The 27,642-nt window shown below is 43.7% G+C and overlaps 1 protein-coding gene across 2 annotated transcripts in view; it reads right to left on the reverse strand.

Annotated features, from left to right (window-relative positions):
- Nucleotides 1-8,418: 8,418 nt before the first annotated feature.
- LOC141153251 (cytochrome P450 2G1-like) overlaps nucleotides 8,419-27,642 on the reverse strand; it is a 69,250-nt gene continuing 50,026 nt past the window's right edge. For both annotated transcript variants that reach the window (XM_073637956.1, XM_073637957.1), the window contains exons 4-9: nucleotides 25,172-25,332; nucleotides 23,068-23,244; nucleotides 19,447-19,588; nucleotides 19,004-19,191; nucleotides 9,905-10,046; nucleotides 8,419-8,833 (exon numbers count right to left, since the gene is read on the reverse strand). In XM_073637956.1, coding sequence (XP_073494057.1) covers nucleotides 8,646-8,833; nucleotides 9,905-10,046; nucleotides 19,004-19,191; nucleotides 19,447-19,588; nucleotides 23,068-23,244; nucleotides 25,172-25,332 — 998 coding nt within the window. In that variant the 3' untranslated portion in view covers nucleotides 8,419-8,645. The remainder of the gene's footprint in view (nucleotides 8,834-9,904; nucleotides 10,047-19,003; nucleotides 19,192-19,446; nucleotides 19,589-23,067; nucleotides 23,245-25,171; nucleotides 25,333-27,642) is intronic.

A 27,642-nucleotide genomic window follows, 5' to 3' on the forward strand; every position in this document is an offset into this window, starting at 1 on the left:
TGGGGGAGATCAGATCCTGTATTGTACGGTGTGGGTGAGATCAGATCCTGTATTGTACAGTGTGGAGGAGATCAGATCCTGTGTTGTACAGTGTGGAGGAGATCAGATCCTGTAATGTACGGTGTGGGGGAGATCAGATCCCGTATTGTACAGTGTGGGGGAGATCAAATCCTGTATTGAACAGTGTGAAGGAGATCAGTTCCTGTATTGTACAGTGTGGAAGAGATCAGATCCTGTATTGTATGGTGTGGGGGAGATCAGATCCCGTATTGTACAGCATGAGGGAGATCAGATAATGTATTGTACAGTGTGGAGGAGATCAGTTCCCGTATTGTGCAATGTAGAGGAGATCAGATCCCGTATTGAACAGTATAGGGGGAGATCAGAATCAGATCCTGTATTGTACAGTGTGGAGGAGATCAGATCCTATATTGTACAGTGTGGAGGAGATCAGATTCTGTATTGTACAGTGTTGGGGAGATCAGATCCTATATTGTACAGTGTGAAGGATATCAGATCCCGTATTGTACGGTGTGCGGGAGATCAGATTCTGTAATGTAAAGTGTGGAGGAGATCAGATTCTGTATTTTACGGTGTGAGGGAGATCAGATCCCATATTGTACAGTGTAGGGGGAGATCAGATCCCGTATTGTACAGTGTGGGGGAGATCCGATACTGTATTGTACAATGTGGAGGAGATCAGATCCTGTGTTGAACAGTGTGGGGGAAAACAGATCCTGCATTTTACAGTGTGGAGGAGATCAGATATTGTATGGTGAGAGGGAGATCAGATCCTGTATTGTACAGTGTGGAGGAGATCAGATCCTATATTGTACAGTGTAGGGGAGATCAGACCCTGTATTGTACAATGTGGACGAGATCAGATTCTGTATTGCACAGTACAGAGGAGATCATATCCCGTATTGAACTGTGTGGGGGAGATCAGATCCTGTTTCTGTATTGTATAGTGTGGGGGAGATCAAATCCCATATTGAACAGTGGGGGAGATCAGATCCCGTATTGAACAGTGTGGGGGAGATCAGATCCTGTAATGTACAGTGTGGGGGAGATCATATCCTGTATTGTACAGTGTTGGGGAGAGCAGATCCTGTATTGTACAGTGTGGGGGAGATCAGGTCCCGTATTGTACAGTGTGGGGGAAGATCAGATAATGTATTGTACAGTGTGAGGGAGATCAGATAATGTATTGTACAGTGTGATGGAGATCAGATCCCGTATTGTGCATTATAGAGGAGATCAGATCCCATATTGAACAGTGTAGGGGGAGATCAGAATCAGACCCTATATTGTACAGTGTGGAGGAGATCAGATCATGTATTGTACCGTGTGGGGGAGATCAGATCCCGTATTGTACAGTGTGGAGAAGTGCAGTACCTATATTGAAGTATTGTAAATTGTGGAGGAGATCCGAACCTGTATTGTACAGTGTGGGGGAGATCAGATTCCGTATTGCACAGTGTGGGGGGAGATCAGATCCTGTATTGTACAGTGGAAGGAGATCAGATCCCATATTGTACAGTGTGAAGGAGATCAGATCACGTACTGAACAGTGTAGGGGGAGATCAGAATCAGATCCTATATTGTACATGGTGGGGGAGATCAGATCATGTATTGTACAGCATTGGAGAGATCAGATCCTGTATTGTATAGTGTGGGGGAGATCAGATCCTGTATTGTACAGTGTGGAGGAGATCAGATCCTGTATTTTACGGTGTGAGGGAGATCAGATCCTGAATTGTACAGTGTAAGGGGAGATCAGATCCCATATTGTACAGTGTGCGGGAGATCCGATCCTGTATTGTACAGTGTGGAGGAGATCAGATCCTGTGCTGTACAGTGTGGGGGAGAGCAGATCCTGTATTGTACAGTGTGGAGGAGATCAGATTTTGTATTGTACAGTGTGGGGGAGATCAGATCCTGTATTGTACAGTGTAGAGGAAATCAGATCCCGTATTGTACAGTGTGAGGGGATCAGATAATGTATTGTACAGAGTGATGGGGATCAGATCCCGTATTGTGCATTGTAGAGGAGATCAGATCCCGTATTGAACAGTGTAGGGGGAGATCAGAATCAGATCCTGTATTGTACAGTGTGGAGGAGATCAGATCCTGTGTTGTACAGTGTGGGGGAGATCAGATCCAGTATTGTACAGTGTGGTGAAGAGCGGATCGTTTTTTGAAGTATTGTATAGTGTGGAAGAGATCCAAACCTGTATTGAACAGTGTGGGGGAGATCAGATCCCATATTGCACAGTGTGGGGGGAGATCTGATCCTGTATTGTACAGTGCGAAGGAGATCAGATCCCGCATTGTACAGTGTAGGGGAGATCAGATCCTGTATTGTACAGTATAGAGGAGATCAGATCCTGTATTGTACAGTGTGTGGGAGATCAGATCCTATTTTGCATAGTGTGGAGGAGATCATATCCTGTATTGTACGGTGTGGGGGAGATCAGATCCTGTATTGAACAGTGTGGAGGAGATGAGATCCTGTATTGTACAGTGTGGAAGAGATCAGATCCTGTGTTGTACAGTGTGATGGAGATCATATCCTGTATTGTACAGTGTGGGGGAGATCAGATCCTGTATTGTACGGTGTGGGGGAGATCAGATCCTGAATTGTACAGTGTGGAGGAGATCAGATCCTGTGTTGTACAGTGTGGAGGAGATCAGATCCCGTATTGTACAGTGTGAGGGGATCAGATAATGTATTGTACAGAGTGATGGGGATCAGATCCCGTATTGTGCATTGTAGAGGAGATCAGATCCCGTATTGAACAGTGTAGGGGGAGATCAGAATCAGATTATGTATTGTACAGTGTGGAGGAGATCAGATCCTGTGTTGTACAGTGTGGGGGAGATCAGATCCAGTATTGTACAGTGTGGTGAAGAGCGGATCCTTTTTTGAAGTATTGTATAGTGTGGAAGAGATCCAAACCTGTATTGAACAGTGTGGGGGAGATCAGATCCCATATTTCACAGTGTGGGGGGAGATCTGATCCTGTATTGTACAGTGCGAAGGAGATCAGATCCCGCATTGTACAGTGTAGGGGAGATCAGATCCTGTATTGTACAGTGTGGGGGAGATCAGATCCTGTATTGTACGGTGTGGGGGAGATCAGATCCTGAATTGTACAGTGTGGAGGAGATCAGATCCTGTGTTGTACAGTGTGGAGGAGATCAGATCCTGTATTGTACGGTGTGGGGGAGATCAGATCCCGTATTGTACAGTGTGGGGGAGATCAGATCCCGTATTGTACAGTGTGAGGGAGATCAGATAATGTATTGTACAGTGTGGGGGAGATCAGATAATGTATTTTACAGTGTGAGGGAAATCAGATCCCGTATTGTGCACTGTAGAGTATATCAGATCCCGTATTGAACAGTGTAGGGGGAGATCAGAATCAGATCCTGTATTGTACAGTGTTTGGGAGATCAGATCCTGTATTGTACAGTATGGCGGAGATCAGATCCAGTATTGTACAGTGTGGGGGATTTCAGATCCCGTATTGTATAATGTGGAGGAGATCCGATCCTGTATTGTACAGTGTGGGGGAGATCAGATCCCGTATTGTACAGTGTGGAGGAGATCAGATCCTGTATTTTACGGTGTGAGGGAGATCAGATCCTGAATTGTACAGTGTAGGGGGAGATCAGATCCCATATTGTACAGTGTGCGGGAGATCCAATCCTGTATTGTACAGTGTGAAGGAGATCAGATCCTGTGTTGTACAATGTGGGGGAGAGCAGATCCTGTATTATACAGTGTGGAGGAGATCAGATTTTGTATTGTACAGTGTGGGGGAGATCAGATCCTGTATTGTACAGTGTAGAGGAGATCAGATCCCGTATTGTACAGTGTGAGGGGATCAGATAATGTATAGTACAGAGTGATGGGGATCAGATCCCGTATTGTGCATTGTAGAGGAGATCAGATCCCATATTGAACAGTGTAGGGGGAGATCAGAATCAGATCCTGTATTGTACAGTGTGGAGGAGATCAGATCATGTATTGTACAGTGTGGGGGAGATCAGATCCAGCATTGTACAGTGTGGTGAAGAGCGGATCCTTTTTTGAAGTATTGTATAGTGTGGAGGAGATCCAAACCTGTATTGAACAGTGTGGGGGAGATCAGATCCCATATTGCACAGTGTGGGGGGAGATCAGATCCCGTATTGAACAGTGTGGAGGAGATGAGATCCTGTATTGTACAGTGTGGAGGAGATCAGATCCTGTGTTGTACAGTGTGGAGGAGATCATATCCTGTATTGTACGGTGTGGGGGAGATCAGATCCTGTATTGTACGGTGTGGGTGAGATCAGATCCTGTATTGTACAATGTGGAGGAGATCATATCCTGTGTTGTACAGTGTGGGGGAAAACAGATCCTGCATTTTACAGTGTGGAGGAGATCAGATCCTGTATTGTACAGTGTGGGGGAGATCACATCCCATATTGTACAGTGTGGGGGAGATCCGATCCTGTATTGTACAATGTGGAGGAGATCATATCCTGTGTTGTACAGTGTGGGGGAAAACAGATCCTGCATTTTACAGTGTGGAGGAGATCAGATCCTGTATTGTACAGTGTGGGGGAGATCACATCCCATATTGTACAGTGTGGGGGAGATCAGAACCTGTATTGTACAGTGTGGGGGAGATCAGATCCTGTATTGTACAGTGTGGAGGAGATCAGATCCTGTGTTGTACAGTGTGGAGGAGATCAGATCCTGTATTGTACGGTGTGGGGGAGATCAGATCCTGTATTGTACAGTGTGGGGGAGATCAGAGCCCGTATTGTACAGTGTGGGGGAGATCAGATACCGTATTGAACAGTGTGGAGGAGATCAGATCTTGTATTGTACAGTGTGGATGAGATCAGATCCTGTATTGTACGGTGCGGGGGAGATCAGATCCTGTATTGTACAGTGTGGGGGAGATCAGATCCCGTATTGTACTGTGTGGAGGAGATCAGATTCTGTATTTTACGGTGTGAGGGAGATCAGATCCCGTATTGTACAGTGTGGAGGAGATCAGATCCTGTATTGAACTGTGTGGAAGAGATCAGATCCTGTGTTGTACAGTGTGGGGGAGAGCAGATCCTGTATTGTATAGTGTGGAGGAGATCAGATTTTGTATTGTACAGTGTGGGGGAGATCAGATCCTGTATTTTACAGTGTAGAGGAGATCAGATCCCGTATTATACAGCGTGAGGGAGATCAGATAATGTATTGTACAGTGTGGAGGAGATCAGTTCCCGTATTGTGCAATGTAGAGGAGATCAGATCCCGTATTGAACAGTATAGTGGGAGATCAGAATCAGATCCTGTATTGTACAGTGTGGAGGAGATCAGATCCTATATTGTACAGTGTGGAGGATATCAGATCCCGTATTGTACGGTGTGCAGGAGATCAGATTCTGTATTGTAAAGTGTGGAGGAGATCAGATCCTGTATTTTACGGTGTGAGGGAGATCAGATCCCATATTGTACAGTGTAGGGGGAGATCAGATCCCGTATTGTACAGTGTGGGGGAGATCCGATCCTGTATTGTACAATGTGGAGGAGATCATATCCTGTGTTGTACAGTGTGGGGGAAAACAGATCCTGCATTTTACAGTGTGGAGGAGATCAGATCCTGTATTGTACAGTGTGGGGGAGATCACATCCCATATTGTACAGTGTGGGGGAGATCAGAACCTGTATTGTACAGTGTGCTGGAGATCAGATCCTGTTTTGTACAGTGTGGAGGAGATCAGATCCTGTGTTGTACAGTGTGGAGGAGATCAGATCCTGTATTGTACGGTGTGGGGGAGATCAGATCCTGTATTGTACAGTGTGGGGGAGATCCGAGCCCGTATTGTACAGTGTGGGGGAGATCAGATACCGTATTGAACAGTGTGGAGGAGATCAGATCCTGTATTGTACAGTGTGGGGGAGATCACATCCCATATTGTACAGTGTGGGGGAGATCAGAACCTGTATTGTACAGTGTGGGGGAGATCAGATCCTGTATTGTACAGTGTGGAGGAGATCAGATCCTGTGTTGTACAGTGTGGAGGAGATCAGATCCTGTATTGTACGGTGGGGGGGAGATCAGATCCTGTATTGTACAGTGTGGGGGAGATCAGAGCCCGTATTGTACAGTGTGGGGGAGATCAGATACCGTATTGAACAGTGTGGAGGAGATCAGATCCTGTATTGTACAGTGTGGATAAGATCAGATCCTGTATTGTACGGTGCGGGGGAGATCAGATCCTGTATTGTACAGTGTGGGGGAGATCAGATCCCGTATTGTGCATTGTAAAGGAGATCAGTTCCCATATTGAACACTGTAGGGGGAGATCAGAATCAGATCCCGAACTGCACAGTGTGGTGGGCGATCTGATCCTGTATTGTACAGTGCGAAGGAGATCAGATCCTGTATTGTACAGTGTGGAGGAGATCATATCCTGCATTGTACGGTGTTGGGGAGATCAGATCCTATATTGAACAGTGTGGAGGAGATCAGATCCTGTATTGTACAGTGTGGGGGAGATCAGATCCTGTATTGTACAATTTGGAGGAGATTAGATCCTGTGTTGTACAGTGTGGAGGAGATCAGATCCCTTATTGTACAATGTGGGGGAGATCAGATCCTGTATTGTACAGTGTGGGGGAGATCAGATCCCGTATTGAACATTGTGGAGGAGATCAGATCCTGTATTGTACAGTGTGGAGGAGATCATATTCTGTATTGTACGGTGTGGGGGAGATCAGATCCTGTATTGTACAGTGTGAGGGAGATCAGATAATGTATTGTACAGTATGGGGGAGATCAGATAATGTGTTTTACAGTGTGAGGGAGATCAGATCCTCTATTGTGCATTGTATAAGAGATCAGATCCCGTATTGAACAGTGTAGGCGGAGATCAGAATCAGATCCTGTATTGTACAGTGTAGGGGGAGATCAGATCCTGTATTGTATAGTGTGGAGGAGATCCGATCCTGTATTTTACAGTGTGGGGGAGATCAGATCCTGTATTGTATAGTGTGGAGGAGATCCGATCCTGTATTGTACAATGTGGGGGAGATCAGATCCTGTATTGTACAGTGTAGGGGGAGATCAGATCCTGAATTGTACAGTGTTGAGGAGATCTGATCCTGTATTGTACAGTGTGGGGGAGAACAGATCCTGTATTTTATAGTGTGGAGGAGATCCGATCCTGTATTTTACAGTGTGGAGGAGATCAGATCCTGTATTGTACAGTATGGGGGGGATTGCATCTCATATTGTACAGTGTTGGAGGGATCAGAACCTGTATTGTACAGTGTGGGGGAGATCAGATCCTGTATTGTACAGTGTGGGGGAGATCAGATCCCGTATTGTACAGTGTGGAGGAGATCAGATCCTGTATTGTACAGCGTGGGGGAGATCAGATCCTGTATTGTACAGTGTGGAGGAGATCAGATCCTGTATTGTACAGTGTGGAGGAGATCTGATCCAGTATTGTAGTGTGGGGGAGATCAGATCCTGTATTGTACAATGTGGGGGAGATCAGATCCTGTATTGCAGTGTGGGGGAGATCAGATCCCGTATTGTACAGTGTGGAGGAGCTCAGATCCCGTATTGTACAGTATAGAGGAGATCAGATCCTGTATTGTACAGTGTGGAGGAGATCAGATCCTGTATTGTACAGTGTGGAGGAGATCAGATCCCGTATTGTACAGTGTGGAGGAGATCAGATCCTGTATTGTACAGTGTGGAGGAGATCAGATCCCGTATTGTACAGTGTGGAGGAGATCAGATCCTGTATTGTACAGTGTGGAGGAGATCAGATCCCGTATTGTACAGTGTGGAGGAGATCAGATCCTGTATTGTACAGTGTGGTGGAGATCAGATCCTGTATTGTACAGTGTGGAGGAGATCACTTCCCATATTGTACAGTGTAGGGGGAGATCAGATCCTGTATTGTACAGTGTGGAGGAGATCAGATCCCGTATTGTACAGTGTGGTGGAGATCAGATCCTGTATTGTACAGTGTGGAGGAGATCACTTCCCATATTGTACAGTGTGGGGGAGATCAGATCCTGTATTGTACAGTGTCGAGGAGATCAGATCCTGTATTGTATGGTGTGAGGGAGATCAGGTCCCGCATTTTACAGTATAGAGGAGATCAGATCCTGTATTGTATGGTGTGAGGGAGATCAGATCACATATTGTTCAATGTAGTTGAGATTAGACACTGTGTTAGGTTATCAAAAATATGAGAGCTTGGTAGATCACACATGTGTGTCCGTGTCCATGTCCATAATGATGTTCAGTGCCTTCTTCAGGCTTCTGTCAGCAGTGGCATGCTGTTCTCTATTATTGCCAAATTGGTGAAAATGAATGGAAACTAGATGGGCTCTTACAGCTTTTATTGTGGAGGTTTAGCCTCATACCATGATACAAATGTGAACAGAGCATTACCCAGAGTCTTTTTTCTTTCTACTATTCTACCGCTGAAGAGAAACAACTCCAATCATTTTATAATTTTTAAAGAAAATCTAATTGAAAATCAGAAATTGCTTATAACAGCAAAATTCTACCGATTTCACAAAGTCTAGATTTTGAATTATCTTAGTGATTGTTTCCTTTTTCATTTCATGCCACACGAGGAATAAATGACAGGTGGTAATCCATGGGAACATTTGAAAATCCAGTCATTCGGGGAGCAATATCACTTTCTGTGAACTGCGTCTTTGATGTTAATGTGAAATTCTGGAGAATGGTTGTAAGGAATAGAAACAGTTCCATGCGGGCAAGACCTTCTCCCAAACAAATCCGCTTTCCTGAAATACAGAGAATATTTGAGAATTATGATCCAATGTCCAAGTACCATGCACCATTGGTAGATTCTGTGCTTGCTCGATAGGGCCTCCCACTAGGCCCAAAAACAGTAGCGTATCCTAGAATCCCGAGACACCAGAGGATAATCGTTAAAAGGTTTAATCTTTATTCCATAGTATTAAAAAAATCACAACAATAGACAGACAAGGCAACGTTTCGGCCATATCTGGCCTTTATCAAGCCTGAAAATACAGCAATTAAAAGTCTAAGCTCAAGATATTGATGACCTAAGTTTAGATCATCAATATCAGATCGGTGGGAGTCTAATACCCGGCACCGCCACCAATGATCTGGATTGGTTATCAAAATCTTCAGACAAAAAATGCATTAAAAAGCAGAAGCAAGCCAACACAATAGATTTTACATGTATATATGTATTTAAAAAAAATAAAATCTGAAATCAGTGGCAGACGGTGTGCTTGCTTGTCACAAGCAACTATACTGAGATTTTGCTTTTCTTATAAAATCATTTTAGGGAGAATAACATATATATTTTTTTTAAATCCAAAAGAAAATTGACCCATAATCAACATATTTAACTGCAACCGTCTACCTCACAAAGTGTACATGTCACAAAACCTTTTTTTTTTCCATTCCTGTTTTACTAGTCACATTTTACATCCACACCAATAAGGCACTGTTTTTTTGGTTGTCTACCGACAGCATGGGTCGAGTAACTTTGAGCAGAGCATTATTGACTTTTCGGTGACTGTTTCGATGGTCACATCTCCGCTTTCTAGCTCTGCACAGTTATTAGCTATGATCTATTGAAGAAACTGGCAGAGAGTATTCAATTTCCATTAAACATAAAAGTATATGGTGTCAACTCAAACAAAAGAATAAATGAATAAAAAAATAAATGCAAGATCAATAAAAAAATTGGATGTGTACGGTAAGAGGCGCAAAAAAATCCGCTAGGGTTAATAGTTGTTGGTCCAGATTGAGGAACCTCCATTTTTTAAGGGGATTTTTATACGTTGTACACCCAAAGGAACTTTTAATTTTTCTTTTACCTGTGGAGAATGGCATAAAGGCATCACTTTTCTTAAAGTTTCCGGACTCATCAAGAAAGTGGCCAGGGTTGAATTGTTCTGGGCTAGTGAACTGGCTGGAGTCTCGCAGAACGGTACAAAGCAGAGGAAAAACATCCGTGCCCTGCATCCGAGAATAAAAGAAAAAAGAAAAATATCATTAATATTCCAATTTCAATTTTAATTACAGAGGGGGTATAAATGAGTTCTCCCCATTGAAAAAATCCCCTTTTTTTTAAAGAATGGTCTTTGGACAATGAGCTGATCACAGGATATCCCCAAAGATCATCTGTGACATGGATGAGACAACTGGTTCAATTTCCCTATAGTCATATTGAGGGGGTTTTCCTCTATTAACTCAGTAAACAAATTGAGTATTTGAAAGTTTTCTAAGTTAGACATCCCCTTTAACTGCCCCAAGAGATACATGAAAATTATAGGACTCTGTGGATTTTAGCACCTCCCACAATCCCAGCTATAACAATGCATACAATTGTGGCTTAAAGGGAATATGTGATTATAAATGGCCTTTTCTTTAAATCAGGTTTTTTTTTTTAATTTTTTTTTTTATGTTTTTGCCAATGTATTTTTTCTTTTCTTCGTCGCATCCTGATATTTATTATAAACAAAATTTGTAATATTGCAATTTTTACATTGATCACTGAGAATTTTTCTAGAATGATATATTCCTTTTATTTCAGGAAGATATTTTAACACAGTTGCTACCAGCAGAGGCAGGATAATAAAATAATAGGTAACACCAATCACAATAGATGATGTCACAGCGCACATCCTCCTACTCCTCTACAATGACTGATGATAACACCTCTACACCCAGCTTTTAACACAGGATCCACCACACAATAGGTGATATCAAAGATCACTTCCTCCTCCTCTAAGATAACTTATAACATCTTTATATACAGTAGATAACACAGGATCCGCCATATACAATAGGTGATGTCACAGCCCACCTTCTCCTCATGTACAATGACTGATAATACCTCTATATACAGCAGATCACACAGGATCCACCATTAACAATAGGTGATATCACATCTCACCTCCTCCTCCTGTACAATGACTGATAACACCTCTATATACAGTAGATAACACAGGATCCTCCATTCATAATAGATTATGTCACAGCTGACCTCCTCCTCCTCCTCCAGTACAATGACTGATATCACCTCTATATACAGTAGATAACACAGGATCCACCATACACAATAGGTGATGTCACAGCTCACCTCCTCCTCCTGTACAATGACTGATAACACATCTATATACAGTAGATAACACAGGATCTTCCATTAACAATAGGTGATGTCACAGCTCACCTCCTCCTCCTGTACAATGACTGATAACACCTCTATATACAGTAGATAACACAGGATCCACCATCCACAATAGGTGATGTCACAGCTCACCTCCTCCTCCTGTACAATGACTTCTAACACCTCTATATACAGTAGATGACACAGGATCCACCATTCACAATAGGTGATGTCACAGCTCACCTCCTCCTCCTGTACAATGACTGATAACACCTCTATATACAATAGATAACACAGTATTCACCATATACAATAGGTGATGTCGCAGCTCACCTCCTCCTCCTGTACAATTACTGATAACACCTCTACATACAGTACATAACACAGGATCCACCAGTCATAATAGGTGATGTCACAGCTCACCTCCTCACCTCCTCCAGTACAATGACTTGTTATCACCTCTATATACAGTAGATAACACAGGATCCACCAGTCACAATAGGTGATGTCACAGCTCACCTCCTCCTCCTGTAAAATGACTGATAGCACCTATATATACAGTAGATAACTCTGGATCCACCATCCACCATAGGTGATATCACAGCTCACCTACTCCTGCTGTACAATGACTGATAACACCTCTATATATGGTAGATAACACAGGATCCTCCATTCCCATTCCCAATAGATTATGTCACTGCTCACCTCCTCCTCCTCCTCCTCCTCCTCCTCCAGTACAATGACTGATATCACCTCTATATACAGTACATAACACAGGATCCACCAGTCACAATAGGTGATATCACAGCTCACCTCCTCCTCCTGTACAATGACTGATAACACCTATATATAAAGTAGATAACACAGGATCCTCCATCCACAATAGGTGGTCACAGCTCACCTCCTCCTCCTGTACAATCACTGATAACACCTCTATATACAGTAGATAACACAGGATCCACCATTCACAATAGGTGATGTCACAGCTCACCTCCTCCTCCTGTACAATGACTGATAACACCTCTCTATACAATAGATAACACAGGATTCACCATATACAATAGGTGATGTCGCAGCTCACCTCCTCCTCCTGTACAATTACTGATAACACCTCTACATACAGTAGATAACACAGGATCCACCAGTCAAAATAGGTGATGTCACAGCTCACCTCCTCCTCCAGTACAATGACTTGTTATTACCTCTATATACAGTGTTATGATCTGCTACAAGCACTAAGGAAAGACAGGAGATCTGTCCCTACAATAGAACTATGCTAGATCCCTACGATGTAACGGGGAACCTGATCCTGCGATCAGACCCGCTAAAGTCCTCAGCTAGTCTGAACGAAGACCTATAGATGTGAGGGAGGGATCCCTACAAGAACTAGGGACTGGGAGAAAGATGGACACCTCCTAGCAGAAATTGTAGCAGAAAAGACAAACAAACAACATAGAACATAGAGGTCCAAAGACCTAGCTAAACTGACTGAGAAAGGAAACAAAGCACCTGGCTAGCTTAAGAGTAGAAATTACAATGAAGTCCAGCATGGCCAGAGGGGCGGAGCAGGATTAAATAGGCAAAAAAGGTCATGTGACCAGCAAAATAGAAAAAACCTAACAGGAGAGTCCTAACATACAGTAGATAACACAGGATCCACCAGTCACAATAGGTGATGTCACATCTCACCTCCTCCTCCTGTACAATGACTGATAGCACCTATCTATACAGTAGATAACTCTGGATCCACCATCCACCATAGGTGATATCACAGCTCACCTACTCATGCTGTACAATGACTGATAACACCTCTATATATGGTAGATAACACAGGATCCTCCATTCCCAATAGATTATGTCACAGCTCACCTTCTCCTCCTCCTCCAGTACAATGACTGATATCACCTCTACGTACAGTATATAACACAGGATCCACCAGTCACAATAGGTGATATCACAGCTCACCTCCTCCTCCTGTACAATGACTGATAACACCTATATAAAAAGTAGATAACACAGGATCCTCCATCCACAATAGGTGGTCACAGCTAACCTCCTCCTCCTGTACAATGACTGATAACACCTCTATATACAGTAGATAACACAGGATCCTCCATCCACAATTGGTGATGTCACCGCTCACCTCCTCCTCCAGTACAATGACTTGATATCACCTCTCTATAAAGTAGATAACACAGGATCCACCATTCACAATAGGTGATGTCACAGCTCACCTCCTCCTCCTGTACAATCACTGATAACACCTCTATATACAGTAGATAACACAGGATCCACCATTCACAATAGCTGATGTCACAGCTCACCTCCTCCTCCTGTACAATGACTTGATATCACCTCTTTATACAGTAGATAACACAGGATCCACAATACACAATATATGATGTCACAGCTCACCTCCTCCTCCTCCTGTACAATGACTGCTAACACATCTTTATACAGTAGATACCACAGGATCTTCCATTCACAATAGGTGATGTCACAGCTCACCTCCTCATCCTGTACAATGACTTGATATCACCTCTCTATACAGTAGATAACACAGGATCCACCATACCCAATAGGTGATGTCACAGCTCACCCCCCCCCCTCCCTTCACAATGACATTTGCACATGTTCATTAGATGCTTGAATACAAAGGTTAGGGTCTCAGCCTGTTGATTCTGCCTATGAACATGTGCTGTTTCCTGAAACTACAGGGCGTTAGAGTCTAAAAGAAAAAACCCTATAAGTCAGTGCAAAAACTGCAAGATTACTAATTTTTATTTTTATTATGGATTGTGACATAGAAAAAAATAACGCAAACGAAAACATTTAACAAAAACTTGATTTAAAAGGAATCTCTCAGCAGGTTTTTCTATTTAATCTGAGAGCAGCATAATATAGTGCCTGATTACAGCGATGTGTCAGTTATTGGACTGTGTGTTGTAGCTTAAATACAATCAGTATTTTATCAGCAGGAGGTTATCACTGCAGGACTAGTTGTCACATGCTAGACCGTCCAGCTAATCTGTGTAACCCTGCCTCCACCACTGATTGGCAGCTTACTGACAATGCACAGTGTACACAGGAAGCTGTCAATCAATGGTGTGGGTGGGGTTATACAGAGCTCAGCATTTTGAGCATTGCAACATCTACAACAGAGAAAACAAGGATTCTAGCAAAACTGCATCAAGTAGCCAAGTAAGTGATACATTGCTGGAATCAGGATCTCAAATAACATACATACCAAAAGAGAAGATTATTTTAGGGTTTTTTATGCTCTTTTACATGCTATAACAGAGGCTTGAGCAGGACGTTTGCTTTGACTTGTACAGATTCCAGAGTTTTCAATTGTTTTTGAATAGAGATAGAAGACTTATTTATCAAGTTGAAGCTTCAGCTATTCGGTTCCCAGATCTGCAGATATAACTTTACATAAGCATAAGGCCGTGGCAATTGTGAAATCTCATTTGTCATCTTTCCAGGTTTTTCAGATCAAAATCAACAAATCATTAAACTAATATTTATAAACAACTAAAGGTTTTTAAGTCTTATGACAGATGAACAACACTGAAAACGAGAAAACTATAGACAATTTATCCTACCACATGTTGTGGTGACTTGTATTGCTCATTTGCTTCTTGGCCTTTTGGCTTTTTTAAGCAGCTTGCTCCTCACTTGCCTTTGGAATGGAAAATCCTCTGGATGTGGGGTCTTTGATGACTGTGTGGAGGACATTCATTGGGATAATATCACAAAATCTCCTGATCTCATGAATGACTGCATCCATATAGGACTTAGTTTTATCTTATCAGTGGTTAGAGCTTGGACCATTGGCAGTGGACAGGTTCATCATGCACAAGTTGGTTTACACCGGATCCAGGCCGGTTGGGACAACTACTAACCGTATAGGGCAGGGGTCTCAAACTCGGCTGGGTATATGGGCCGCAAATGGAAAAAATTTGAATTTAGGGGGCCGCATTTTTTGTTCAATGTGACATTTTTAGTGATACCATTTTTTTTGTATACACCTTTTGAACATTTTTGCCGTGTTTATTTTTTTATGGCTTGGGTCCTTATGGATGTGGCGATAATAAACGTGTACTTTTTTGTGTTTACTTTAGTTTACATATAAAACAGCATTTTTAGTGCCCAATATTTTTTCATGCTTTATTTTTATTTTTTTGATTTTTACAATTTTGTTTCCCCCAATTGGCCACATACAGTAAAATTGTCTTACAATTAGCATCATATAGTAATAATGGCAAACATCTTGTAGTAATGTCCCCATCTTGTACTAATGTGCCCCAACCAGGTCCCCATCCTGTGGCTATGTGCCCCATCCAGGTCCCCATCCTGTGGCTATGTGCCCCATCCAGGTCCCCATCCTGTGGCTGTGTGCCACATCCAGGTCCCCATACTGTGGCTATGTGCCCCATCCAGGTCCCCATCTTGTGGGTATGTGCCCATCCAGGTCCCCATACTGTGGCTATGTGCCCCATCTAGGTCCCCATCCTGTGGCTATGTGCCACATCCAGGTCCCCATACTGTGGCTATGTGCCCCATCCAGGTCCACATCTTGTGGGTATGTGCCCATCCAGGTCCCCATCTTGTGGCTATGTGCCACATCCAGGTCCCCATCTTATGGGTATGTGCCCATCCAGGTCCCCCTCTTGAGGCTATGTGCCCCATCCAGGTCCCCATCTTGTGGCTCTGTGCCCCATCCAGGTCCCCATCTTGTGGGTATGTGCCCATCCAGGTCCCCCTCTTGTGGCTATGTGCCCCATCCAGGTCCCCCTCTTGTGGCTATGTGCCCCATCCAGGTCCACATCTTGTGGGTATGTGCCCATCCAGGTACCCCTCTTGTGGCTATGTGCCCCATCCAGGTCCCCATCTTGTGGCTCTGTGCCCCATCCAGGTCCCCATCTTGTGGGTATGTGCCCATCCAGGTCCCCCTCTTGTGGCTATGTGCCCCATCCAGGTCCCCCTCTTGTGGCTATGTGCCCCATCCAGGTCCCCATCTTGTGGCTATGTGCCCCATCCAGGTCCCCATCTTGTGGCTCTGTGCCCCATCCAGGTCCCCATCTTGTGGGTATGTGCCCATCCAGTTCCCCCTCTTGTGGCTATGTGCCCCATCCAGGTCCCCATCTTGTGGGTATGTGCCCCATCCAGGTCCACATCTTGTGGCTATGTGCCCCATCCAGGTCCACATCTTGTGGGTATGTGCCCCATCCAGGTCCACATCTTGTGGCTATGTGCCCCATCCAGGTCCCCCTCTTGAGGCTATGTGCCCCATCCAGGTCCCCATCTTGTGGCTATGTGCCCCATCCAGGTCCCCATCTTTTGGCTATGTGCCCCCTGTGCTGTTATTCACACACATAAAAAAAAAAAAGATGATTCTCACCTGTCCTCCGTTCCCTCGGCGTCCTTCCTGCAGATGTGGCCCGCAGGCACCACAGAGTCAGACCCCTTGACGATCCCGACCTGGTCCAGGAGGAGCCGCCGACAGCAGCGCTGCATTGCCGCACACAGACTGTCTCCCAGCACAGCATTTCCAATGCCAGCCGCCGGCCAATCAGAGGCCAGCAGCTGACATCAGCGTACGGCAATTACATCATACTCACTGCGCCGACACGCAGATATCAGCTGCTGGCCTCTGATTGGTCAGCGGCTGTCATTGGAAATGCTGTGCTGGGAAACAGTCTGTGTGCGGCAATGCAGCGCTGCTGTCGGCGGCTCCTCCTGGACCTGGTCAGGATCATCAAGGGGTCTGTGCCTGCGGGCCGCATAAAGCAGCCTCAGGGGCCGCATGCGGCCCGCGGGCCGCGTGTTTGAGACCCCTGGTATAGGGGATCAGGTCTACTTGTACAATGCTGTAAAAATGGATCCTGCCCAATCTATGAAATGACTGGGTTGGTGACTGAAAATTAATTGGGAATGGTAAACCAACTTGACAAGTAAGGAGCGCACGCTCTTCTTTTTTCAATCTTTTCAGACTGTATCTATTTTAGGTTGGTATACGTTTCAGTATGATTTTTTTTTCGTATGTGGGGCCATCAAGTTCCTCACCTTCGCATAACTGAGCTACTTTTTCTGGAGGATCCAAATCTAGATTTTTCACAGGCTAATCATGGAGCTCAGAAATGTTCGCAATGAAAAGCCATTGGTTCTTGACCTTTTTTGGTTTGAGGTTCTTTTCCTTTTAAAGAAAACGGGCATTTGTCAGGGTGGTATAAGCGATGTGTGGCAGATTCCTCAGCCCCTACAACCTAGCTTCTTTTTCTATGGGACCTGATTGTTGAGCTTTGGCATGATTATGTATGGCAGCCTATACAATTTGTGGATCACAGACAATTTCTCCATATTATTTGGGCAAGGGAGGACATTAATTCCCAATTCTCATAGAGCCAATGGCCTTAAACTATAGTGGTAAAGATCAGTGGTCGCACCCCTTTTGGAGAGGGCTTATGTCCTTATACCTTTTAGTGTTTCTCCAGAGTAACAAAGAGCACAATTGGACTTAGAAAATAATGGCTTTGTTGTAGATCTCATGCTCTTTTTCTCACACTTGACTAAAGAATGGACCTTCTAGAGCTACAGAAAAAAAACTTCACAAAGTCACATACATGTGACTGGACTGGACTGGACATACATGTGACTGGACTGCACTGGACATACATGTGACTGTAAACGGGATGCAACACGCAGATATGAGCAAGGAGGAAGTAACAAATCTAACTGTTTATTACTCTGATGTGGGAAAGGGAAGGAATGGTTCAACAGAAAGGATATGAAATATAAAAGAGTATAAATACAGCATGCAATATTCAGTGGTGATAACAGCACACTAGGATTCTTATAGTAAATTCTCTATATTTTCTAGCTAATTTCCAATGTCAGGAGTGTCCACAAAGTTATAAAGTTCTATCACAATGTTCCTCTCTCTTTCTTTAGGCCCTAGCGAGGGTCTCCAGTTCTTCCCGAGAGGCCGCAAGTCCTTCTGACAAAGTCTAGCTCTATTCTCTGGGCCTCTCTCCCACAGACCGGTTCTTTTCCCATCTGCTGCACTACTCCAGACTTCACCATGTACCGTACATCAGTGCCAGAAGTAACGGCCCGGCTCACTCGCACCTCTGATTCACCCCCACAGACGTCCACTTCTGGGTTGGTTCCCCACTGAGTCTACAGTGCTTGACCTTCGATGGGCATCAATCGGGTCAGAGCGAACAAAGACTGGGTCATGGGTCTTGAATGGTGCAGACTGGTTCTCGGATCTTGCCTGGCGTGAATCTGGACCTCAGGCTTTGACTGGCGTGGTCTGGTTCACGGACCTTGGCGGGAGGCATCTGGATTCTTCCCAACAGCACACCCTGACCCGCTGACTCAGGACTTCTGGCTTGTTCCGGGATCTCGGCCTCAGTGTCCCCCTGCACACACGTCCTGCTCATTTCACCAGTTGGAGCCAATTCTCTCCCCATCTTGCTGCTCTGACCTTTTACATTGGGGAACTGCATCATCAAGGCCACATGACCTGATGCTCCATAGAGACCCTTCCTCCCCGAAACTCTTCCTCTTCCTGATGGTTCCGCAGGATGCTGCTTAGACACCAGTTGGCAGTCTCTGGACACAAATGCCATATATCGCTGGGGAATCTCATCCTTTGCGGCACACCCTCTTACACTTGAACCAGGTACCACTTGGCTCTGTTCGCTTCATTGGGACATCAAAGTTACATCTAAGTAAAATCTTGAAAAAAAACATTTAAGTATTCATTTTTTAAGCAGCTTGCTCACTCATCACTTGCCTTTGGAATGGAGAATCCTCTGAATGTGGTGTCTTTGATGACAGTATGTGGGACATTCATTGGAATAACATCACTGAACCTCTGGATCTCATGAATGACTGCGTCCATGAAGGGCATCTTGCTCCGATCCTCAATATTTGGACTTCGGTTGTGGCCAATCACGGTGTCTATCTCCTTATGTAACTTTTCTAGAATAAACATAATGATTATTATCTTCATCAATTATATGTTTTAGTACTTTAGATATCATGTTCATTAACATTTTCTGGGTCATAATGTACAAAACCAAACTTAAAAATAGCTTCCTTATCTACAATTAGTTAATTATTGGCCACATGAACTGTTCAGTCTTAATACTGTGATCAGCTGGGGGTTTTGGGCTATACTGTGTAGATCACTTACACAACACAAGCCATCTAGTACATTGCACCTATGGTATTCACCTTGTATCTCGGGATATTTCATAAGGATGAGAAATCCATGCCGTAATGTGCTGCTGACTGTTTCTGTTCCAGCAAAGAACAAGTTGAGGACTGTCAACAATAGGTTTCTCATGTTGAATTCAGAAGTAGGGTTTTCATTGTCCTGCAATATAAAAATACATGGATTTCATCCATCGATAATTCTGCAGTCTGTGGCTGTCCATAACAGACAGAATTGGAAAATCAGCAGCGTTTGTATAATCTGCTAAAAATTTAAAGATTGGGCTTAAAATCTCTAGACGCGTACCTAGAGGATTGTGATTCTATATGATAAAAATAAGGTCCTTTTTAGCTGCTGCTTGACATCATCATTAACACACTTCTACTGTAACTCTTGTGCGTCATTCAACTTTATGGCTCACATTTTCAACTTGTTTCACTTCCTATTAATGCAGATCTTGTGAAGAACACATTCCTCTCTTTATCCACTGTAAGAGGACCCCTCTCTCCAGTGGACACCATGATAGCTACATGGTCGGTCTCTATGGATCGTTCTCATAGCATAAAGATATTTAACATAGTTGTTGTGAATCGATGTGATTAAGGGGCCACATATAACATTTTTTATGTGTTCTGTGATGTTATCATTACAGTGTTTGCCTCTTGGCTCCAAGTATATCATATGGTGTGGTGTGTTTAGTCTGGAACCGGTTTCCTGCCATTCATTCGATGAGATCAAGAATCTTCTCAGTATAAAGGCTATAATAATCCTCCATTGTGATATTTCCTAATCTGCATCCAAAGATAGGGAGGCCACATTACGGGGAAAAATATACATGTTGTGTTATTCCTGAATCAGTTCTAGTTAGGATTTTATTTTCTAGCTTAATTCTGTATCTTCTGTATTTTTACTAAGGGAGTGTGTCTTATTGGAGCCTTACCTGCCCTCCTCAATGCAACGCTATTAATTTAATTATATTAGTCCAACCCGATAGACCCTCACTTACTAACAGGGCAGTTTTGCCTTGCAGATATATTTTAAAACAGTATATTATGTCATGGATGTACCCCCTGATAAAGTCATATACCTTCAGGCAGGATATTGGTGGGCAAGAGTATGTATTGTATAGTGTGGTCCGATGGCGTTATAGCCAGACCTCAATATTATGTGGGAAATAGCGCTACATAGGGCAAACATCTGTTCACATTAGTGGTTTTACTCACCGAATGGTGTTCGTTTTGAGACCACAACACCCATGATGGTTTGAAAAATGAAAATGGGAGCTGCTGCAGTGACCCTTGTCAGGATCCAAAGTGGTTCATTTATTGTGCAATAAAGTAATTATTCATCAATAGTGCAGATGCAGTAGAATATTTAGCTAAGTGAATGAGAAGAGTAGTGCTCGCTAGTTAATTCACCACTCCGGGGTACAATAGAGGAAAGTTTCATCGGTACTGAACGCTGAACACAGAATTCTCCCAGAAGTCTGTTTTAGTGTTTGGAGTTCCGGTGGGAGAGAGGGAGAGTGCGAGAAAGAGCGAGATAGAGATCTGATTTGTTTTGAAGTCCCCTGGCCCTTGCTACAGCAATTTCACAACATCAAAGTTTGGGTCCTCATTGACTTCTATGGGGTTTGGGTTCTGGTTAAAGTTCTAGTACTGTTCTAGAACCAGAACTGAACTTTAAGAGTAGTGATGAGCGAGTATGTTCTTTTAACCCTTTCAGCGAGCATGCTCGGATGCTCGCCGAGTATCTTCAGCGTGCTCGGGTGTTATGTTTCAGTCACTCTGTGTTCATGATTTGCGACTGTTTGACAGCTTTAATACATGTGAGGAATGCCTAAGAAACAGGCATTCCTCACATGTATTAAAGCTGTCAAACAGTCGCAAATCATGAGCATGGAGTTACTGAAACATAACACCCGAGGGCGCTGAAGATACTCGGAAAAAACACCCGAGTATGCTTGTAAATCTCGAGTAACGAGCATGCTCGCTCATCACTACTTAGGAGTAAAGTTTGGTTGAACCCAACGAATCCAAACTTCCACAGGTCCACTCATCCCTAAAAGCCACTAAGGGTTGCCACGGTATCCAGGGAGTGTGCAAGTCACGATCATTCCAAAGATTCGAGTGGTTATTTAATGTTTGTACAAAGCCATGATGTAGCAACAAAGAGCAAGTTACTGTTTATGTTGCTAACAACTGTCAGACTAACGTGTCTAGTAAGAATTTTCTTACTATCTGCTATGGGTAGCCAACTGGGAGTTGGGAACTTGAAAAGAGGGAACAACCGCGACATTGTGCGCCCTTCATGAGAGTTGGATGTTCAGAACAGCACAACAATGCATTGTGTGCTCGAAGAGAGTGCTTGAATGTCTGCTACCTCCATGTTAAGTCTATAAAATTTGTGCCCTCTATAAGAGATTGATGTGACCACCTATTGCTTCTTGAGAGACCACTGTAATTTTTGCCTTCATTTCCATAGGCTATAGTTTTAGTTTTCAATGTGCCCTACAGTTTATATTTGCACAATCATGACAAACCACTCTAAGGGCCAATAAATCATTGTAAAGTCTAACCCCTTACAGGATCCCTACCATAAATAATGGTGCCCTACAGAGTCACCATATGGCAGCTGACACGGGAGGTGAGTATAGTTTTTGAATTTTATCGGGGCTGAACATTTAGTTTAAGAAGGGGTTGTCCTAGTAGTGGACAACCCCTTTAATTCTTCTCATTTTCATTAGGTCTATGACATCACATGGTTAAAAACTGACTAGCTGAATCCTTCTAAGCTCTATGTAGAAACAAAGTCAATTTTCCCAGCATGAGTCATTCCCCTCTTCACATCCTGCTCCAACTGATCGGCTCCTCCCCTCTGCCAGGGACTTTGTAGTGATGTAAAATTGTAGTTCTAATGATGACTCATGCAGGAAAAAGAGATTTCCTGTTTCTAAATAGAGCTTAGAAGGATTCAGCTAGTCTGTTTTTAATCACTTCATAGACCTAATGGAAAAGAGAAGAATTAACTGGGTAGAAGGACAAAATGATTAATTGCTAGTACACAGTGCTATATACTGTGATGACTGCAGTATATTAAGATGATAAAAACTTAGAATGGGGTGCTTCTTTAAATGCAAATGCTATTACATTTTATGCACAGTTAGTAAAGAAGTTTTCCAACCAAAAACACCCAAAGCATAGTCAGAAAACACCTTCAGGGAGTAAAAAAGTTATGTTCATTATGTCCAGATGGGAGAACCTGCTCCTAAAATTAGGCTACCAACAATCAATTTAAAGGTGCAGGTTTGTTTTCCTTCACCCTGGCTGCCTGCCCTAAAGGAAACTTAAAGCAGTTGATTATTTCCACTTAAGTTCAATAAGGGTGGGGTGTCCTTTGTGTCGGCTCTCTGCTGTATTAGAGATTGGTCCATTTACATGTCTTTTTAGGACACATGGAATAGGGATTCTACGGACATAACCACTGTTATTTTGATGAGACTCTTTTCAATGATAGAAATAACCATTGTTATCACAGACTTGTTCTATTCATTACAACTATTCACTGATCTCCAGCATAGTCCTAAATCTTTAATATTCCTTAAAATGATATCAATTAATAGTGAAGAAGGTAATAGATACCTGCTGCATTTTGGCGATGAAACAATCAATATAATCTCTTGGGGAATTTGGATCTATTGATGCCTCATTTATCTTGACTCTTTCAGCGACAAATTCGATCAGCCTCTGAATGATGGGATTGATCTTCTGGTGAGGTCCAGGAACATAGTCCATAATGGTAGGAATCAATTCCTGCAGCTGAAGACAACATGTATTCATTATTGAGAGCTTGCAAATAGTTGTCACTGATATAGCTATCCAGTGAGTATCCTTGTAATTGTATTTGATCAGTCATAGACCTTAGATCTTTTTTTTTGTAATCTAAAAAAAAACTAACTCTTTGTTTACAATCAATGTTTCAATACATTTTATATCTTCAAAAAATATTCCTTGAATGTGCATGCACAGGCTCTACGAAGGTACCGAAAATAAATACGGGGTTATCTCTGTTTGGGCACACTTCAGTAGCTTTTCTTTCATCAAGTGCTCCAGCGTCACAGACCAACTCTTATGTCCACCTGGCGAAGACACAATCTCAATCGCCTTCACTGTTTGACCATGGATACAACTGTGTCTCTAGTCCACTATCAATCATGATCACTGCATAATATAATATAAGGCACAAACTTATTGAAGACACAATTCTCCAATGTCTTTGAGGAAAACATACTGCAGAACTCATTCAAGAACCACCATACGATACACCACCAACTTAGGTTGACCAACAACTCAGCCTCTCACACATAATTCCAGAGCATTGTTCACTATACCTTGTCAATAGTCCTTCCCAGCTGCATTGAACTAGCACCAAGGAAGGTTTAACAGCTGTGATTACTGCATTGTTCACTAATCACTACAGACAACTTCCTTTCTTACCATTGCATTCACATCATTCAGGCCTGCTCTGTGCCCTGGGACCTGGTGCGAAGAGAGCTTTCCTTTCTGAATATATTTGTTGGAATCTCAGATCTGATCTTACTACACATTTTACCATGGCAGCAGGTGGTGTGCATGCTCTCGCCTACATGGTAAGTCAGGTGGCTTTTAGGCCTAGTCAGGTTTGGACCAATTTTTCATTGGCAGCACCATCAGAGACAAATCTCCCTCTCCTTCCTTCCCTCTCCATTATTCAGACAACCATAAGCTTCTGCCTCTCTCCTTTTCTGTGCTATTTGGTTGCATTATTCCATTCAACAGATATTTAGTGGAGAGACTCATTATCCCTCTTGCCAAACACCCAAGAATATCAGGCGAGTGGACTTCTATCTTTTACCGGCACGCTCATATCCCTGGTCACTTGCATCTCATCTATGTTCTACATAATTATTCAATGGGTCCATTCACTGCCACTTCTGTGGAACTTAGTGCTCACCCCCCAAGCAGGGAGATGCTCTCACCATAAGGGCGCATAGCCACATAGCAGGAAACCACCATGAGCATTAATATTGGCTGCTCTTCTATTTTTCTTTTGAACATAGGACTCATTCATTCCCAGGAACCAACAAATTCTCTCCTTGCACTTTGGCATTTTCTCCTTTATCCTCAGAGGCCTCTTTCTCAACTGTGGTGTTGGGCAGCACCCTCCAATTCAAATATCTCCAACAGGGCCCCCAACTATCAAAGTATTTAATGATATTGGTCTTCTCATATGAAGACCTATCATGTCCTACTTAGATGCAGGGCCCAGGTGAATCTGGAACCCTTGCACCCATTATAATTATCTTCTGTAGTTTTGCTTGGTACAGCAGCAGCCATCATTGCAATCATCTTCTGTCTCTTAAAGGGGATGCAACCAATGTTGGGCAATGTTGGAGTGACAGCATAGATTAGATTGGGGGATCTTCCACCTCTTACATACTTATAATGTATACAGAGTAATTGTACCCAAACCCTACTTCCTAAAGATGCCCAAAGGCAGTGTGACAATAAGAAGATATCTGTATTATGACTGGTATAGTAGACAAAGCTGGAATAGTAGACAAATATAGTAGACAGGTATAGGAGACAAAGCTCATGAAGCTTTAGATGATCCTCTGAAGAAGCAATGATTCAACAGAATAATCTTATTCTTTATGTGTCTTTATATCTAAGATATCAAGAATATCAATATTCTGGACAGCTATACCTGGCCCCAGGTTGAGCTCATAAGCACGAAAATTTCATTAAACTGATTGATGAGCTTCAGAAATTTCAAGTCTTCGTATTCAAAGCGGTTTCCAAAGACGACAGAGCAGATAACATTGGAGACAGCCTGAGGCAATATATTTTTAGGATCTATGGGCCTTCCTGTTGGTGAAAATGAATACAACAATCTAAAAATCTCCATATTATAAGTATATGGTTTCCATTGATTGAGTACTGATAATTATTGGCTTAGATTGCTCGGCTGCAATGCTTACATTTTTAAGGAATCAGTTAAGATGTAATAAGTGATATCAATAAATTATACAATTAATTCATCAGTCCATGACATAAAAACGACATTAAGACAATAATTATTCATGCTGACTTGATAGAAGCATTGATTTGACAAGGGTTGACTTACAACCTTAACAATTTATATGAAAAGTCGATTGATTATGAAGAAACTAATAATCGGTTCAATAAACAATGATAGCATCAAGTACTGTGGGCCCATTATATTTAGGTGACACCTCTGGATTACCATCCTATCTTGGATGGGACACAAAGTCTTTTATGGGAAAATTATTGAATGCTACACTTACAAAGCTACAAAGTCCTTTAATTATATAATTGATTAAATGTATTTATATATTACATTTAATTATGAAGACCCCAAATTTTACTCTCAGTTGGGGGATTAGAAGGGGCAATGCTGCTGACAATGGGCAGTGGTGGAAAGAGGGACAATGCTGGTACTAGTGATGAATACATAGGAAGAAGGATGATGATGCTACCACTGGAGTAGACATAGGAAGGAGGACAATGATGCTACCAGTGACAGAAGCATAGGAAGGAAGGCAATACTGCTAACAGTGATGGAGATGTGGCACCCCAGGAGTCCGGTTGCCACAGTGGCATTGCCTCCCTCACAAGAGGTGATGCCATACCTAGAAGCAAGCAAGGGCCCCTAATCAGGTTTTACTAGCATGCAACACTTTCCTGGCTCCAGACCAGCAAGGGGAGCTCCTCCCCTTAGCAACTGGATCTGGAGGCTGGGTTAGTAAGAATTAGTGAGAGGAGTTGAAGTCAGGACGTTGAAAAGGAAAGACCTAGGGAGTGGAGCTGCGTGGCAGTACACCTCTGAGGATACGATCACGGAAGAACCGGACACCGGAGTCCGAGGTTGTGGGGCACCGAAGGCCCAGCAGCAGAAACTGGAGGGCAGGAGACTGCAGGTCTCCTGGCCCCACCAGACGCCCGGAAGCTTAGCAGCACCGCAGGGCCCAGCACCGCCACATGGGAGCGACGCATCAGCAAGGCCCGAGCTGCCTGCCATAAAGGTGAGCACAAGCACGTTGCACTCAGGGACGAGGGCCACAGCACAGCTACAAACAGCGGGGCCAGAGAGATTAGTGCAAAAGGGAAGGCCTACAACTCCTCCTGGTGAGGTGGATTCCTTACTTGCTTCCAGGCTGCCTGGATTTCCACTTCTAACCAGCACCTGTGTCCCGGTCTGCCTAATCACCGCAAGTAAACATAAGAGAAACCGCCATTGAGTTGTGGACTGATTATTAACTGCGCCATCACACCTGCACTACAACGCCCAGCATCACCTATAACATCTACAACATTTCTACACTGCCCTGGAGCTAAGCTCTACCTGTGGAGAGCCAAACCAGCTCTGCTGCATTAAACACCAGCTTCAGAGGACCTGCGCTGCAGCGGCGGCTACCTATAGTACCTCCTGTCTGAGGAGCAAAAAGTCAGCATCCTCATAGGCCAGCTAATCGGTGCAGCCCAGAGAGAGGTGAATTCCTGGCCGGGCAGGGACAAAGGCACTGTCAACGAAACACTGGCCCGGTTGAAGGATACCTTTGACACCCGCACCACAGAAGAAATAAAGATGAAGTTCTACGGGTGCAAACAAAGGGTGCAGGACAGTGTACGGGACTATGCTCTAAACCTGCAGGAGGCGCTGCAAGCCATCAAACAGGTAGACCCCGACAGTGTGCCAGATGAGGACAGATTGCTGACTGAGCAGTTTATTGAGGGGCTCCTGTCTGGCGCTCGCAGGACACAGCTGCGCATTATGGCTTTGCAAAACCCTGATTTGGACTTTGTGCAATTTAAACACGGAGCCATCCGGGTGCTGCGAGAACCAACCCCAGGTGGCACTGCATCCCTCCGGCGTCCAGCTATCACATACCACCAGGAGGTGGCGTCCTTTCCCCCAGCACCTGTGGAGGCTGACGCGCAGACTCTAGACAATGACCTGTCTGCAGACCTACGCCTTCAGGTCCAGGAGCTGACCAAAAGTGTGGCTACACTAACCAAAACCGTGCAGGCCATGCAAGTGTCTCCAAAGGAAAAGATCCAGCTGGCTTCCAGTCCAGATGACGTCCCGTGGCGGCGACAGAGAAGAATCCCACCGACCAGAGGGAGAAACAGCGATCGCTACGACCTGGACGGACA

The sequence above is a fragment of the Phyllobates terribilis genome, unplaced genomic scaffold (assembly GCF_046119375.1).
Source record: "Phyllobates terribilis strain yellow unplaced genomic scaffold, ASM4611937v1 Scaffold_7__3_contigs__length_470593459, whole genome shotgun sequence".
In the NCBI taxonomy this organism is placed as follows: Eukaryota; Metazoa; Chordata; class Amphibia; order Anura; family Dendrobatidae; genus Phyllobates; species Phyllobates terribilis.